We start from the raw sequence: 18377 nt of genomic DNA, 5'->3' as shown, positions 1-18377 counted from the left end.
TAGTTTGGCCGAAAACCTAAACTTCCGAGTCCGACTTCTCATTCCCACCTACGAGGGGATGTGCTTCGGGGGTGGAAGCGATGTAGGCCGAGGCAACAAACTTGTGAATGCAGGCTTTAATGAAGGCACAGCCGAGACAGAGAAGAGCGAGCCCAACCAGAAGGGACACAAACAGGGATTGGAAATAGGATTTCTGGGCACAAGGCCAAGCCAATCGAGCCATGACCAAAACTGGAAGGACTCTCGTGACTCTCTGACAGTAGAGCTCAACGTTTGCAGGTCTTTAACAATTGAGGACAAATTAGGAGAAATAGAAGGCAAAGAAACGCAACATTTATCAGCAAAGTCAGGATATACTTCAGCAAATTTAGTACAAAATGAGGAAGATTGTAACAAATATTGAATCATTAATCTATTTTGAATACTATACTGAACAAGGGAATTTAACGGCAAATTAGGGAGAGGCCCTTGCCCGTAGTATTAGCAAGCATTTCAATAGCAAGGGATTGAAATAGCACTTGATCACGTAACATCATATAACCAACAGGGTTAAAACTAACAATAGAGGAGGCAAGGGAGGAAGCTGCTGTTTGCAAACGAGTCCAAAAAGAGTGGGTACTACAATGGTGTCGGTGGCCAGATGGCAAGGTATAAATACCTCTGCCCTGTAGATACAGGGTGCCAATGGTGCATATACCCCGGGGGTTGGGAGGAAGCATAGCAAATGCAACATTACCACAAATCCAAAAATGACCGGGTCTTAAGGAAGAAACTGGTATGGCTCCACCCATTATTGGTTACAGAATAAAAGCTGGATGCACGATTGATACATGCAGCCTCAGCATGATGCATATGCTGGGCATGAAACAGATACGTATGTGTTATGGAGGTATAGAAGGTTCCAAAAAATATTATAATTAAGACGATAAGAACAATTAATGGGAGGGGGTAGGTAAAATTAAGAGTGGGTTTAGTTAGGGAGGTATTAGCATAAGAGAAACTCCACATAGAACAATTAGAATAAGTAACCCCAGCCCCTACTTGGGTTGGTAAACTATTAGCAACAAAAACCCAACAATGAGATGCTGGAACTCTAATACTCTCAATTAAAGGAAAGCTATGATCACTTCGACCTGAAGCATTAAGAACTGGAAACACATAAGAATTAAATTGTGAAGAATAATTATTCCAAACACTAGAAGCAGCCCACTGCACATAGGGAGAAGAACAATTTACACTAGATATATTAAATGAAGAAAAATTATAAACTATTGGTACAAATTGAAAGGGTAATGGATATTTAGGTGAGAACTGAGTGGAGCAAACAAGACAACCTTCTGGACTCAGCGCTGACAGGGACTGGTTTCCGCTGACCTCCTGCAACCAGTAGGCGGCAAACCAAGTTTGTAGTCCACCCTCTCCTAAGGGCTCCGTGGGCAAAGATGTTGTGAGGGAGAGCAGTATAACAAATACAAACCAACTATAAAATTAAACCAAAATAAATTTTAAATACAGATACATGCAAATACTTTGAGGGTATACTTTTATGATGCTTTGTTATGTTTGGGAGCCAAAGGTGGAAACCTGTTGAAATTGTTTGGTTAGCTTTATGCATAAATTGTTATTTTAAAACATTTTGGTTATGACAGTCTTATAACTATAATTAAAATTAAAAGTGCAAACAAGTTTATAAAAATCCCAAACAAGAAATTGACATTTGTTAATATTATCTTTACCTTAATGTTGAGGTTTCCCCTTACATTTTTTTTTTGAATAACAAATTAAAAAAAAAGAAACTTAAAAAACAAAACTGTGATTGATAAAAGAGAATTCCTTTGTTTGCAATTGCATTATTTGTTGAGGCAGAAATATATGTACATATATTTGTAACTGAAACCTTTTTGAACTTGGCACAAAATATTGGTGTTAATATACTATGATTACACCCCAACCATGATTTTAAAATAGTGTGGTACCACATCTTATATATATATTTTTAAAAGGGTAAAAAATTGACTTTTGTTGCAACAAAATAAAAATAATTTTAAAAAAAGGTCACGTGACACACACAACATAGACACGACACACACACATGACATACAGGACAAACTTACAATTAAAAACAAATGGCGCCAAAATTCTATTCATATTTATACAAAATAACACAACCAAAAATAAAAAGTAAAAGGGTTAAACATTTGAATAAATAAATTATTACCTTATTTAAAACTTGTAGCATAAATTTGATAAAAATATATTAGTATTTGCCAAATGTATTGTATTAATTCGGTAACAAGGAATTTTGCATTATTTTATATTTAACATTATTTTAAAACTCTGCTATATGGAAATAAGAAAAGCCCATGTTTCAAATATTAGTTAGTGGTTAGGCTAAGAAGCAGAGAGTGCACTTCTGTTGCTTGGCAACCATATCTTCAAGAAAGTTAGGAATAATTCCAGCTGTTGCATTCCTGGAGGGTTAAAATAATTAATTTACTGGATTTAAAGTTTTTACCTTGTTTTCTTCCGTTTTCAATTGCTTTATTTTTTGGAGGTTTCTGTAAAAACTATAGCTTTTAATTTTTAAAACAAAAAGAGAGAGCCGAAGTGAGGAGAGGCGGAGGAGGGGAAGGGGGGGGGGTGAAGAGCAACCTAGGAAGGTACAGAGACCTGAGCCAAGAAAGATTAACTCCATCAAGGTTAGTTATTGCAATAGGCAAAGCTTCTGCTACAGTTTTAGATTCAGTAAATTCTGGGGCTGTTGGCAGAGCTGGATACAGAGGAGTTTTAGGAGCTTCATATGGGGGTGGCAAAATTTTCTGAGAGGGACTTGAGGGGGGGGGGGATAGTGATGGGCTCTACCTTTTCTGTCTTCTCCTTATTATCATCTTTAGGAGATCCTGGGGCTGCCTGTTTAGCTGCAACCATTGTGCCCCCGTGGAGGACAGAGCACAGATCAAGGGCCTTGCATATCATGCTAAACAGGACGGTGGAAACATCCTCAGAGTATCTGCCAGGGTTAATGGCACAGTATAGCCTTTTAGAGTTTTGCCCGAGCCAAGGGAACAGATCCATTCTATTTTTGGATTGGTCGAATTTTGGCTAGTAAAAAGGTGAAACTGCAAATGTTGGAACTGTTCAGTTTCATCATCTGCGCGGTCTGCAGCGTGCCACGGGCATGGCCCAACTTCCTTGCATCCTGTTCGTGACGCCATGTAGATTGCCACGGACTCGCAGGGGCGAAAGAAAATGCAGGCCTGTTATTTACCAGGCTGCACGTGGCAACAGCCTATATTGGTAAGAGATGCAAGGAGAGTGTGCGTCACGATGCAAACTGCAGACACACACACACACACACACACACACACACTAAACTTAATCAATTTAAAAGTTTTATTGGGGATAATTACAAGGGGTAAGGGAGCAGTGTATGATTAGCTAATAGAGTTAATGAAACTTAAAACACACAATGACTAAAATATCTACTAACAATATTTATAAACAAAGATGCAGCATTTAGTAATAAGTGATACTTACAAATACAAACCAACGCATAACGACCGGCAAACGTAGAAGCTCTGTTTGAAACACGTGAGCTGAGAGAGAGGCTTCGAGGTGATCAGGCTCGGTTACGGGTATACACAGGATACACGGGTATACACAGGATTCGTTTTTCTTTCTCCTCTCCCTGCCTGCACATGGCAGGCCGGCCATAAAGTACCCACTATGACATCATAGAAGTGTCATAGGGGACGGGGCCCAAAACCTGTTTGTGTTTGTTTCTGATTGGCACAAGCGAAGTTAACACCATGTAGGGGAGCAGGTGCCTTAAAGTCTGGCTTTGCCCCCAAAAGGTGAGGAAATGCATATTGGTTTAGAATGCGTACAACACTGAATGACAAAAGAAGAGGCCAGGGCAATACTGGTATGGGCAAGTTTTACAGGATGCAGACAGGAACTCATCTCAACAATTTTGGGGTCTTTTTCTTATACAGGCTCCTATTATCCCTCCCCCCAATCCCGATTTTTCATATTTGCTGTCTGGTCACCTTAAGGCAGGGGTAGGCAACCTATGGCACGTGTGCTGAAGATGGCATGCGAGCTGATTTTCAGTGGCACTTACACTGCCCAGGTCCTAGCCACCGGTCCAGGGGGCTCTGCATTTTAATTTAATTTTAAATGAAGTTTTTTAAACATTTAAAAAACCTTATTTACTTTATATACAACAATAGTTTAATTATATATTATAGACTTATAGAAAGATGTTGCATCGCACTCGAGCAGGAACAGAGCCCAAGCAGAGAGAGACAGCGTGTGTGTGTATACATCTGTATTTATTCATTTCCCAGCATGCTCTTAAAGAGACCTTCTAAAAACGTTAAAATGTATTACTGGCATGTGAAACCTTAAATGAGAGTGAATAAATGAAGACTCGGCACAGCACTGCTGAAAGGTTGCCGACCCCTGCCCTAAGGCAAGGCAAACTGTATATATATCAGTGAACAGGTGGTCAAAGGGTTCAGTTTGACCAGCCAGCATGTGCTAAAGCAGAGCTTGCCTTGTCTATATTGGACTTTTTGAATGTGTTAGTCAGAACATGTTAGCTAGAGTGCTAAGTCCTCCCTCCACCTTTTTATCCTAGTCAAGAGAAATCTTAACCTACAAAAAAGGTGTTTTGTTTGAGCGATGGTTTAAAAATATGTTAGGAATTAGTGTAGAAAGGTTTTAACACCTTTGAGATATGTTAGTTGATCATGATCAACCTTGGTGGGAGCTTGAGGCTTATTCCCACTTACATGGGGTCCAGATTGGCCCCTGGATACAGTCAGTGTAAATCTATTTTTACTCTTTCCATCCCTGTTGTAAGTGCAGAAACAGAGCAAATTAGTTAGGCCACATATGTCTACTGCTGGTGCAGCTCCACAAGTGCTAGCAATAGTGAGAGTGATAGAGTAGACCAGGCAGCAATAAAAGCATCTAGTTCCACAGTTGCTAGCTGTGATAGAGCTGCATCAGTACTACACATGAGGCTTGTCTTGACTACAACATTTTATTGTATTAGAACTTGATATTGAAGAAATGAATTAACCAACACTATGCCAACTATGATTCCACTCAGTAGAGACAGGGAAAAATTGTTGTTTGGCTAGTCATTGTGCTAAACATGACTTGTGAAAAGACGTCTCAACTCTTAAAATCGTAGTTTAGCAGGATAATTTTTCTTAGTGTATGCAAGGCTTCTCTCTTAACCCACCCCCAAACATATTTTATTTAAATGCCTTTTGGAGCAGATGGATGAACTGTTGTTCAAAGTCACCACCAGCAGCCAAATATCAATCAGAATCACCAAGCCAGTGGTAGGCTTTGTTTGCACAAGCAAATTTTTGCAAAACATTTCTTTCAGTACCTACCATCAGATAACCTACTCTAGCATGGAAGGTTTTCTGGCTCCTGCATGGTGAACTGACATATTGTTGAAAACAATTGGCAGAGCCATCTGCATAGTGAGTGCCTGGTCTAAGCAGACAAATTGCACTGGTATAACTCCTCTTATTTTGGTGGGAACTAATATGCTCAATACTCTCTCCCTCCTCCATTGATAGATCTCTTGACTGATTCATAATCAGTCCAGTTCTGTCTTGGTGAGAGCTAAATTGGTTTAGTGGCGGAGTAGATGCATTCCATGTCAAGTATATCTAAACTGATGCAAACAGTCTTTCCACTGCTGTCTCACTGCACCAGTCACTGAAGAATCAACTTGTTTTCCTTGCTGCACTCCATTTCATTGAGGTCAATGTGCCTAGAAGTCACCACATCTTAGTGCAGGCAAACCCACATAGACCTCATTTATGAGTTACTTTATAGCAAGCAAATACCAGTTCTTAGAGACCCACAACTTTTCAGAGGAAAATTCAAAAGATGTATCAGTATGCCTCACTCAGTGGCATGGTCTCGCTGTTACTAACAGCTGTGCAGATATTAGGAACAATGAAATTATTTCTTTAAAAAAAGAATCTCTAGTGTAGACATGGCCCAAGTCTGCCTGGCTTGACAAAAATATTTTATTTACCTTCTACCTGTGAGACAATTGTTGTAGTAACTACCCAATCAGGTGCTATCAGTTAAGTGATATAACATTCACTGCAGCCCATTTGTGCACAGCTATGTGTGGCTTTTTATGTACTTTTGTGAAAGTATTGATTTTATAGCTTTACTACTATGTTATAATACTGAAGCTTATAGTTTTTGTTTATAAATTCATTTCATCATATTTTTCCTCATTTTTTGTCAATAGTTTAATAATTTAAGAAACAACAAGTTTAGTGAGAAAGGAAGAAATCTAACAGGAACTCTCTCTAAACATATAACTGTAACATTTTAAAAGGAGTGGGTAGAAAACTGTTAGCTCTGAGATTGTACACAGCCGAAATAAGGATTAATTTGATGGCAGCAAACTTATCTAGAGGTTGTGCAAAGAGTGGGCCAAGAGAGACAGGGATGGCGGAGCCTTGTTCATGCCCTAAGCGACATTTAAAGGCATGGGAAAGATTCTGATTTGGAAATTTTATTTTTAATATACTCTCCAGTAACAAACTTCTATATTCTCTTTTTGGGCCAACAGATGCTGGTCATGACATACTGATCCCTTTCATATTCCCTCTGCAGGTTGCTGATGTCCTGCATTTTTCCAATATAACAGGTGGGTTCCTTCCACATCGCATCAGCTCCTTACAGGAGTGCTTGATGCAGCACCTCAAGATGTCCCCCCAAAAGGTGTCCTTCCTGGCGTACAGGCAGCAGGCTGTTCAAGTGAGTGGCTCAGCCAGTTCAATACCAGTCATTGTCTCTAAGGCGACAATCAAGAACTGTACATTGCCCCTTTTTAAATGTTTGTCTGTCACAATTGTCGGTTGGAGAAGGAGCTTGATGGTAGGAAACTCAGATTAATTGGTGCAGTTTGGGATTGTAACTGAGGGAGTTTGACTCTACTTGGTATTATCCAGGAAATCTAACCACCTAGGGAGCACATTAGATGACTGGTGCCACCCATACTCAGGTCACCAGCTAAAGGGGAGGACATGTAACCTCCCCACATGACTCCTCCCTACCCCATCCCCAGCCCAGGGCCCCTGCACTCTCCCTGGCCCTCCCCACCCCACGTTACTTGGGTGGGGGACTCTGTCCTCCTGTTGTGCCGGCTACCCGGCATGTTTGGTTGCTCTCCCTAGCAGCCAGGCCCTGGAGCTACTCCCAAATTCCTCCCAGTACAGCATAGCAGCTGACTGGGAGAATGCCTGGCTGCAGCAGCAGCAGACTGCCTCCCACCCGGGCTTGGCTTCTGGGACAGCGGCTGAGCAAGTTGGAGGCCCCCTGCCCTCCCCGGCATGCTCTGTGAGCAACAGTAGCTGGCTGCAGGAGAGCTTGGCTGGGGTGGGGGCAGCAGCAGCCTGCTCTCTGCCCAGGCTTGACTTCTGGGACACGAGCCAACTCTGAGTATGCCAGAGGGTGCGGGGGGCCTCCAGCTCGCTCGGCCACTGTCCCCAGAAGCTGAGCCTGGGGGGGGGGGCAGCCTGCTGCTGCCACAGCCAGGTGCTCTTCCAGCTGCACCAGGCAGCATCCAAGCAGCGTGGCTGGAAGAGGCTCTGGCCCGACTCAGGCTATTCTCTCCCAGCTCTGGTCCCGCCCCTTCCTCTCTCCACCCAGGCCGACTGCTGGAGAGGCACTTGACCCTGCTGTAGGGGCACTTGACCCTTCGTGCCCCTCTCACAAGTCGCCTCAACAGCAGGTTCAAGCTTTAATTGCCAACAGTGCTCATGATTGTATTTTCTAAAAGGTCATTTTGAAATTATGATTTATGGGCAAACAATCTACAAACCATGAAGAGTCATGAAGCTCTTAGATAATGTAGGGTATGTCTAGATTGGATTAGTTAAACTGGCAAAACTTTTGTGCACAGAGAAGGTCTTAGAGGGTGCTACTGCAGTGGTATAGCTAACAGGTTTCAGAGTAGCAGCCATATTAGTCTGTATCCGCGAAAAGAACAGGAGTATTTGTGGCACCTTAGAGACTAACACATTTATTTGAGCATAAGCTTTCGTGGGCTGCAGCCCACTTCATCAGATGCTAATGTGCGCTTCAACAGCACTGGGAATATTACAAACATCTGGAAATACAGTGTGAGCAGGTGAGAAAACAAAGCATATGGGCAAAAATTGCTCTTAACTTTGCTAACATTTTTGCTAGGTTAATTTGTTTGTTTTTTTGTTTTTTTTCCCCCCATTTATATTTGGGACATGCAGGAGAATCCTGATATATGGTTTGTGAGACCTCTTCCACCTTTACTCCTGAAAGTGTTGGCTCTGGAAACCGTTTACCTTCTACCTCTCCGCTTGTTGCTACTGGATGAGATGATGTCTGACTTAACAACCTTGGTGGATGGATACTTAAATTCATATCGGGAGGGGTCTGCAGATCTGCTGGGGAGCACAGAGGTAGACACGATCTCACTCGATTCTCAGATTGGCTGTATCACTTAGTGTCATTTTGCCTACCTCCCACTCTTAACTACCACAGAGTTATTATTCATGCATAACTATAGATATGTCGGCTATTCTGTGCATCTGCAATTCAAATACACACAGTCTTCCATTTACCAAGAAATATTTCTTTTAAAACTATTTTCCTTATCTTGCCTTCTTGAGACATCTTATTAGTTCATATTCATGGATAATAGTTTTCATCCTTGCTTTCAGAGAGCTTGTCAGACACATGCCAGAATTCCTTGCAGTGGTTCTTGTGTTACTTGAAGAAATGTGGAAGCATCCATCTTGAAATATTCATCAATGGCTATTAGCCAGGATGGGCAGGGATGGTGTCCCTAGCCTCTGTTTGCCAGAAGCTGGGAATGGGCAACAGGGGATGGATTACTTGATGATTACCTGTTCTGTTCATTCCCTCTGGAGCACCTGGCATTGGTCACTGTTGGAAGACAGGATACTGGGCTAGATGGACCTTTGGTCTGACCCAGTATGGCTGTCCTTATGAAAGTGGTTCTGGCATGTGGGTGGTTGTTGCAAAACTCCTGATATCAGGAGGAAAGAACTGTTACACAAACCAGAATCAGCAAGGATGCTTGAAAGGCTGCTGATCTCAGGGAAAGAAGCTGGAATGCTTTTCAAAATTATCTTGCTACTCATTGTGCATACATTCTGGTGCATATATTCCTAGGCATCTGCATTCCTTCTGCTATCACTCCATTTCCTAGCACCTCCATAACCTTCTCTGCAGCAACTCTCTTAGATGCATTCTCCAATTTGGTTCCCTTCATAAAACCCCACCTATAGGCCTCAATCTTGTAAACATTTACGTGCATATAGTTAAACATATCCATGAACAATCCCATTGAATGGGACTACTCATGTGTATAATTAAGCACCTGCATAAGTGTTTGCAGCATCAGGGTCTTCATTAGTATTTTATCCCTGGTTTACAGTAATAAAGGTCTGAGTTACCATCAACACACGTTTCAGTAGAAACCATGTAATTTGGGCCTGGGATTGAAGGTTTAAAAAACGTTAGTCTTGGCTGTGTGAATATTTTTTAAAAGTATGCAGATTTTTTTCTTTCAGTGTATAATTTTAGAAGCCATTGTTTTAAAAAGTATACAGTATACTATCATTATAATCTTTAATCAATGCATAGAAAACAAATATGAAAAATCATATCTGAGACCCACATGAACAGGATTTCCTTTGGCTTTTGACTTGTCCCCTGCATGAGAATCACTTTGGGTCGCTGAGGTTTTTTTTCCTAAGCCTCATTAGAATCTCTGCATTGGATTCAATATCTGAAGGGTATGTCTGGAATTAGACTCGCTGAAGAATTCAGATGATTGAGATTGGAAAGGACCTCTAATCCATCCTTTTGCATCTCTGGATCACACTTTACCAGGACTTGGGGCTTGGAATACCTACCCTGGAGTTTATTTAATTAGCTATTACCATTGTAAATAAGAAATGAGGCTGGGACATATCCACAGAGGAAAAATGTTCTAAAATATTCTACTGCCCCACATTTAAATGAGAAACATGAGATAAGGAAGAATAATGTAGCTCAGCTTTAAGAAGGAAACACAATCTAAACTTTTCCTGGTCTGGCCCCAATTCAACAAAGTGCAAGTTTAAATCCCTGGGATTACTCATACGCTTCATCCACTAGATGTCACTGTTGCTTCACAGATGAAGGGGAAGATGCCATCATAATAAATATTTCTTGTAAAGATGACCTGCAAAGGAAGAAAAAGGTATCCATAGTCTTCAGGGAAAATAGGTTTGAAGGGACCTGAATTTCTAATGTAAAATACATGCAAAAAAAGGGGTGGGGACAAACCCAACTTTTTAGACCATCATTATATGTAATAAAGAAGCAAAAAAGCATAAATTTATTTCCCCCTCCCCACCAGTTTACCAAAAAAAAAAAAAAGTGGGTTACTTTAATGGAATACCCATACTAACAATGGGTCAAATCTTTGGTGTTAATCCATTGATTTTATAGGATTTAGATTGAGAATTAATCTGGCCGTGTTCATTTTTTAAAAATCCTTACCTATTTTTTTTAATTGCTGTTAAAATCTAAATAGTTCTCACATTTTAATGATCTAATTTTCTTCTCACTATCTGCTTCCTTTTTAAAAAGCTCTCAGCTTGGACAGTGAAAATAGTTGGTTTCACTTCTGTTTCTAGTCATTTCATAGTCATGCCAAACCCACAAAAAAAATGCAGAAATTGGGCTTGTTTTTGGCTTAATTGGCTTGTGAGTTGCTTGTTGGCTAGTTTTTGCCTTGTAGCTTGTTACTGCTGCTTTTTATTTATTTATTTATTTTTATCGGCTCCCGGCCAGCAGGGGCAAGACGGGGGAGAGAGTCGGGATGCACAGCAGGCCCACCACAGTCCTAGACTGGACGCTGGGGGGATCTAGTCACATAGAGTGTTGAGGTTCTTAGGGATTGGCTTGTTTTTGCCTTGTTTTTTGAAATAGGATTAGCTTGATTTTTGGTTTATTGTAAGAGTTGGGGTGCGTATTTACCACGTGAAAGTTGGCAACTGTGCTTTCAGCTACACTTGCACTAGCAGAGGTAATCTGTGTGTGTGGGAGGAACAACTAGATGTTCAGTAGTTTATGGCCTTCTGTTAAACACACAGTTCCACCAGTTTAAGTAAAATCTGTTTTAAAACTGATTTATTTAAATCAGTGCAAAACCACTGTGTTGTAGACACTCTTGAATTGAATTAAACTTGGTTCCATAACTAAATAAATGAAATCAATTTAAAAGCATCTGTGATGTCCTTCCCCTTTGAATGTTTGAGCGCTCTTCCCTCCCGAGTGCAAAGCCTCACTTTCCTGCTGTTTTCAGTTTTGCAGACAGCTGTTTTCCTATAAGCTCCCTTTTTGTCTATCTCCTTCTTCGCTGGGTTCAAATACAACATTTTGAGATGCAAGATTTCTATCCCACAAGTGTCTACTGCTGCCTCTGCCTGAAGAAGAAGAAACATTAAGCAAATCATACTATGAAAAAAGGGGGAAAGTTTATCTAGAGGCTCAAGGTGGCAGACTGCTGATTTTGCTGCTGGGACAGTGTGAACCAGCCAGCTAGAGAGGGGGAAACTGGCAATTAAAAGCAGAACAAAAGAATAGGTTGCTGCCTGGAGCTCCTGCAAACAAAGCAGTGAGGGGAAAGCAAGCAGCCATATTGATTGACCAAATGCAAGTAGCAGGCAAGCAGTTTAAATCTGCATTGAGGGTTTATAGCCAGCAGAGGGAGCCCAAGTACAGACAAAGGAAGAATTCTGCAGAAGGAGTACAGATAAACTCTTTTTTGTTGTTGTTAGTGCACTGTGGGACAAAAGGTGTTCAAGAAGGTTAAGTTCAACAGGAGAGCAAAGAAACGGCAACTTTTGTAGGCATTGCTGGTGAATTTGGTGACAATCCAAATAGTGAATGGTGTTGTACCTCAAATGTTTTGAGCAATTTGTAACCTGCGACACCATTCCAAATGAACGAGTTTCAACCTTGCTAACAGTGATGGGTCTGAAGGCATATGGACTGCTATTGTCTCCAACTGCGTCCGGAACCGCTACGTCCACAGCATTTTTCTTCTACCCCATCAATGATAGCAGAACATTATTGGTTCCATCAGGGAAGTGGAGAGTTGGTAGCATAGTTTGTTGCTGCTCTAAGGAAGTTGTTCAGGCATTGTCAGTTTGGGTAAAAATTAAGTGATGCCCTGATTGATCAGTTATTCTCTGGATTAAGCAATGACCCAGTTTGGAAGACGTTACTGACTGTATCAGTGCTTACATTCAAGAAGGCTGTTGAAGTATCAATTGCAATGGAAACTGCAGTGAAGTAGTCTCTGGAATTTAGTGTAAACCAAGAAGTTCATCTCATGAATCAGTGAGACAGAAGACCACAGGAATGGAAGGAATTTCCATGTGGCATTGTGGAACAAACTACATACACTGAGAAGGATTGCTGGCCAGGCTAGTTTATTTGCAGAAAGTTCCTGAAGAAAAGAGACGTTGCCATGACCTGTTGCTCAGCTCAGCGACCAACACAGAGTAACCATCCATCCAAGAAGACACCTATGAAGATTGAACCTAAGAAAGGATGGAATTTGGGAATTCATAATGTGGAAAAAGATGAGCTCTAGTGACAATGACCGAGACCTAACATTACATGTGTTATCAGAAGCTGGAGTCAGCAATGGCTTCTGGGTCATACCTTTTGATCAAAGGAGTTCATACAAGAATGGAGCATGATACTGGAGCTGCCATCTCACTGATTTCTGCATCTACCTATCACCAGACTTTGTCACTATTTCCTCTTGAATAAACTTACACAGTTCTGAAGACTTATAATGGGGAAAAGTTTGGTCCCAAAAGCGATACTCCAGGTAAAGTTTCAACTAGATGGACAATTAGTTGTTTTACACTTACTTTCCTTCAATCACATATTGTATCCACTATTATTTGGTAGATCTTGGCTTGAGACATACTCAGTGTGAGTTGGACTGAGATCAAGGTGATCACGAAAGCACCTCAAAATCTTCAAAAAGAACGAGGAGTACTTGTGGCACCTTAGAGGGTTTTAGCCCACGAAAGCTTATGCTCAAATAAATTTGTTAGTCTCGAAGGTACCACAAGTACTCCTCGTTCTTTTTGCTGATACAGACTAACATGGCTACCACTCTGAAACCTATCAAAATCTTCAGAAAATATTTGATAGACATTCTAAAGTTTTTGAAAAAGAACTTGTACAGATGAGCAACATGTCAGTTACACTCACTGTTAAGTGTGACAGCGAGCCAAAATACAGTATTGCCAGTGCAGAGTTGTGCCTTATGCTCTGAAGCTTCTGGTGGAGGCTAATTTGGACCGTTGAGTGAGAATATTGGAATCTTGTAAGTGGTTTCACACAGTGAGTGGGCTACACCCATTGTACCAGTAATCAAGAAGGATGGCTCAGGTCAAATTTGTGGAGATTTCAAAGTGATGCTGAATCCAGTTTTATGTGCAGACCAGTATCCACTACCTCCTACTGAAGATTTGTTCACTACTCTTAGTGGAGGATGTTGTTTCAATCATTTGGATTTGCTCAATGCATACCTACAGATAGAGATTGATGCAGCATCTCGCAATCAACACACAAAAAGGATTATTTTGTTATAACAGGTGGCTTTCTGGTATCACATCAACACCTGCCCTGTTCCAGAAAGCCATGGATGAGATCCTGAATGGACTGAATGGCATACAGTGTTATTTGGACAATGTCCTTGTTACAGGAAATGATCCAGAGTGCTTTTTCCCCCATTTATATTTGGCAAAATTTTCTTTTTGATGCAGATCTGTCAGTCTTTTGTGTAGAGACACAGGAAACCATGGCAGGTCACGTCTAGAACAGATTACTGCAATGTGCTCTGTACAGCTACTCCTGAGAACCACTTTGAACGTTCATCTGGTACAGAATGATTGCCTATTTACTTCTCATTGGAAGCATGCTATGCTTGTGCTCCACAGATTGCACTGGCTTCGAGTTTGTTTCCAAGTGACCCAGACTAAATGGTTTAGGTCCTGGCTTCCCCTCTCCCTGTAGGATATCTCAGCACTTGACATGCTAGACACATGTCCTCCTGGTCAAACAGGACAGTACTGGTGACAGGACATTTTCAATTTAAGGCATTTTACACTAGAATTTACTACTGCTACCATTTTGATCCAGTGGAGCCAAGCCATTGACCTTCAGGGAAAGCTAGGAGGCGTATCTATTTCTCTAGGCCTTTCTAAGGGGGTGGTTAAGTGGGTGAGAGTGGATTGAAAGGAGAAGACTTGTGGTCCTAAAGGGCTGAGTAGGTATTAATGTGACATTCTTTATGTATGTTTGTTATGTAGGCACTTAGAGCAATGAATAGGGGATTTTAACAATACATACATAAAGGTGCTAAGCCAAGACCACGTGTATGATGTATAAGGATGGCCTGAAACTGCTTGTTTCATATGTTACAAGGCCTGGGGATTGCCTTCTCTCTGGTTTAGTTGAAGGACCTGCTTGATGTCTCTGAGCATGTTAGTGAACTTTTTGCACCTTAATTTAAAGGGTGGAGGTGTGAATCTTTAGCAAAGATATCCTCTGTCCAGGTGTTAAGTATACTTTTGTGACAATGTAGCCCTGTGTCCACACCCTACACACTATTGTAATAAATGTTGTACAAAGTATGCCTTGAGAGGTATCATCTGAAAACTCATAATTTGCTGGTCACTGTTGCCCTGATAAAATGTGTGGCAATATTGTATGTAAAGTTATAAGGTTTCTCTGTATAATGTTGTTAACATGTTCCAAACCACAACAGAAGTTGGCAAACAGGTCTGTCTCAAACAAAGGAATGTGTGTGCTGCTTAATTTGCATTTAAGTAGTAAACAGAGTCATCAAGCAGGAAGGGTAGACAAAGGAACTCCAAACAAGTGAGGAAAAGTAACAGGGAACATCCTTCTCCGTAGACTTTTGTCTCCAGAATCTCAGCTGGAAATGTTTTCCAAGAGACAATATAAAAAGGAGAGCCAGACACCCCAACGCACCCTCCTCTCTGTCCACCAATTCATGTTCTAGAGGTGAAAAAGAAGCACCTATTGAACTGGAAAAGGGGTCCTGGCCTAAGCAGTTCAGTCAGTAAGACTGAGAGTATGTGATGAGAAAAACTTTGCTTTGAATTTAACATAGTTTATGTTAAGCATCAGTTGCACTTTATTTGTCTTGTAACTGTTTCTGACTTTTATGTCTTATTACTTTCAGTCACTTAAAATCTCTCTTTGTAGTTAATAAACTTGTTTTGTTTGTTCTAATCCAGTGTGTTTAAATTGAAGTGTCTGGGAAACTCCATTTGGGCTAACAAGATGGCATGTGCATATTATTTCTGTTAAAGAAATGTGGACTTTATATTAATTTGTACTGCTTAGGAGAGGGCTGGGCAATTCAAGACATACATTTCTGGGGGAAAATCTGAGACTGGGATTGTGTAGGGGTCACCTTGCACTATAACAAAGGCTGATAAGAGGAAAGGTATGGCTGGCTGGCTGCAGCACACACAGATGTAGCTGGGAGTGAATTGCATGCTGGAAGTTGTTTGTGAGCAGTCCAGGGTGGAAGCTACAGCAGTAAAGCACTGTAAAGGGCACCCCAGGTGAGAGGGCAAAGGTGACATAGCTGCTCATTAGTCTGGATTGTACCCTGGTATGTCACAACATTGGAATAGGTGTTTAAAAAAAACCCAGCAGATTTTAAACTGTCTGAAAATCCCTTTCCCTCCTAGGTTTTTTGGGGTTGGGGTGGGAGGGTGTCTTTCTTTTTTTTTACTCTTGTGATATGGTCATTTCCCTAGTGTGAACTGGAGAACTAAGGAATTCTACCAACCATGTTTAAATGACATGGCAGTAAAAACCCAAGAAGCCACTGGAGTCTTGTCTAAAAGAGAGGCACCACCACCAGCGCAGCTGAACTGGTGGTATCATCAGTAGGAAATGTTTTACTACAATTCCCTAGTGCAGAAAGCCTTTCAGTGTAGATCAGCCTAAATTTCTAATGTAAAAATGAGCAGGACGATTTAAAAAAAAACAAAAAAAACCCCTTTCAGTTCTTTATACATCATAAAGAAGCAAAAAAGGGTACAAGCCCAAATATTTTTTCTGTTGTAGGTTGCCTTTAAGAAGGAAGTTTCAAGTTTTTTGTGTTTTTAGTTTCTCTGGAAGATAGGAATTACTTTAAATTTGGGAGGCACTATAGTAAACAATTTTAATGACAGGTGATTATTCTGTTGGGCTGTGACTTGTACAGAGGTCTCTGATGCTCTGCCTGTGTTTTTTTTCCCTTTGTCTTTTTAATCAGATCTCTTGTATGGAGCTGCCAGAGGAGCTGCAGCAGCTGGCAGATTTCCAAAAGTTGCGAAGAGAGAAAGCATTAAAAAAGTACAAGGTAAATGAGGAGGGTCTCCTGATCAGACCACCACTGGAATCCAAAGGAAAGAAGGCAGCAGCGGTGGAAGAAAAACAAGGAGAGGATAGTTGTTGGCTTTCTTCTAATGGAGCAGCCTTAAAAAAGACATCCTTCCATCCCCAAGATCCACTTCATCAAAATGATGATGAGCAGAAGCAAGTGGTAGATCACTGGGAAAATAAAAAGTCTAGAATGGGCTATAAAAATTCACCCTTCAAAATGGAGTCAGGAGCAAGAGACTTGGTCAGCTGGAACTCTGTATCAGAGAACACCCAAGCAACGGGGAAGGGATTCTCTCCAGAGCAGAAACCTCACACACAGGCTGCTGGATCTTTACAAGAAGAGATTAGTCTATTCACAGGAAACAAGGATGAAGACTTATTTTGTGCAAAGCATAGCACCACTGTGTCTGCCTCTACTCCTCCAAAAATTAGCAGTTCTCTTCAGGATTCATTTCAGGTTCCACGGCAGCCCTCACTTTCTGTACTGCCTCCTTGCCCAGTCCTAGAGACTGTTGGTTTGTGGCAGAACCCGTCCTTGAAGATGACCCAGACCTACATTTCCAATTTCCCAGTAAGGCCAGAAAGGGAAAGGAGTTCAGCAGTTCGCTTTGCCTTTCCTTCAGGTCTCAACTGCCGGATGCCAGCACCAAGCCCTGGAGGAAAATAGCAGAGCTATTTTCATTACTCTTTCAAAAAAAGAAAAGATCATTGTCTCCATCATCCTGTCAGTACAAGTGTCTTCAAGAATTTTTAGGTATTGGAGAAAAGTATTTCATTTCTATGTTTCCCCACTTGTTGAAATAGTTCTATAGAACTCTCACCTAGTTCCAGCAAAGCTTTTGTAGTGCAGACGAGGCCCTGCTGTAGATATAGCTTGCTGGTATAGTTTATATCAGTCCCCTGAACTAAATAAGCTATAACACCAAAAGCACTCTTGCGCTGGTATAACTGCATTTTACCTAGGACTTTTGCAGGTATAAAAAAATCACATCCCTAGATGACATTATTATGTCTGCAAAAGTTTCTATTGCAGACCTGGCTTAAGTGTGACAACACTGATGTAGATTTAGCTCCATCATTTTCGCAAACTGATAAAGTAACTGAGCTGTGTAGCATGGGATTGCTCAAGATTGTCCATGATTTGGTAAATACATATATTTAAGTATTGGAAAGTCAGTACTCTTGATATTTTGGAAGAGAAAATCACCTCATTCTATTGGGAATGGGAGTAGAAATGGAGAGGTTGTATTGTGAAGTTTTGTGGCTGGTTGTATCCAGTAAGATTTCACTGAGCACTAACAGTGTTCGTAATAGGGAGGAGGTATGGTTCTCTGCCCCAAGGAGATTGCACTCTTGTGGTCCCCTCGTTCTTAGATTGCAGAGTTTCATTAATTAAATGTGAGGCTGTTTCACTATCATATGGAATCCAGGGTTTGTGCTTTTGAATGTATACAAATACTTGTTTGAGTTGCGTTGACTGGGACACAAACGGTTGAGCCATTGATTTCCAGATGTCAACCTGTGATGTATATGTGCATTTTTTAAGTATTATTGCCAGGGAAAACAAACACCATATATTTTTACAAACAATACTAAACTAGCAGTTCCCAAATAGGACTTTCTTTTGGTACTGGCTTACTTTTTTTTTTTTTTTTTTTCATTGACGGTGTTTCAGAGGTGGATCATGCTCCCTATATCCGTGCATTTTGGGGGCTAAAGAGAGACAAGCTTCCACAAGTTCTCTGAAACATTTACAGTATTCTGTATTTAAGAAAAAAATCCAGGTTCTGCTGTCATGGTTTAAATAAAAAAATAAAACCAGTTTGAAACAA

General features: G+C 40.9%; 1 protein-coding gene across 8 annotated transcripts in view; it reads left to right on the top strand.

The window, feature by feature from the left end:
• Window positions 1-18377, top strand: part of EXD1 (exonuclease 3'-5' domain containing 1) — a 46186-nt gene extending 27809 nt beyond the window's left edge. For 7 of the 8 annotated variants that reach the window (XM_045013887.1, XM_045013888.1, XM_045013891.1 and 4 more), the window contains 3 exons: window positions 6667-6810; window positions 8301-8492; window positions 16436-18377. In XM_045013887.1, the coding sequence (XP_044869822.1) occupies window positions 6667-6810; window positions 8301-8492; window positions 16436-17212 (1113 nt within the window). In that variant the 3' untranslated portion in view covers window positions 17213-18377. The remainder of the gene's footprint in view (window positions 1-6666; window positions 6811-8300; window positions 8493-16435) is intronic. The other variant, XM_045013894.1, reaches the window with a different exon arrangement.

This window comes from Mauremys mutica, chromosome 4 (assembly GCF_020497125.1).
Source record: "Mauremys mutica isolate MM-2020 ecotype Southern chromosome 4, ASM2049712v1, whole genome shotgun sequence".
In the NCBI taxonomy this organism is placed as follows: domain Eukaryota; kingdom Metazoa; phylum Chordata; order Testudines; family Geoemydidae; genus Mauremys; species Mauremys mutica.
This window is presented reverse-complemented; position numbering and strand designations above follow the sequence as displayed.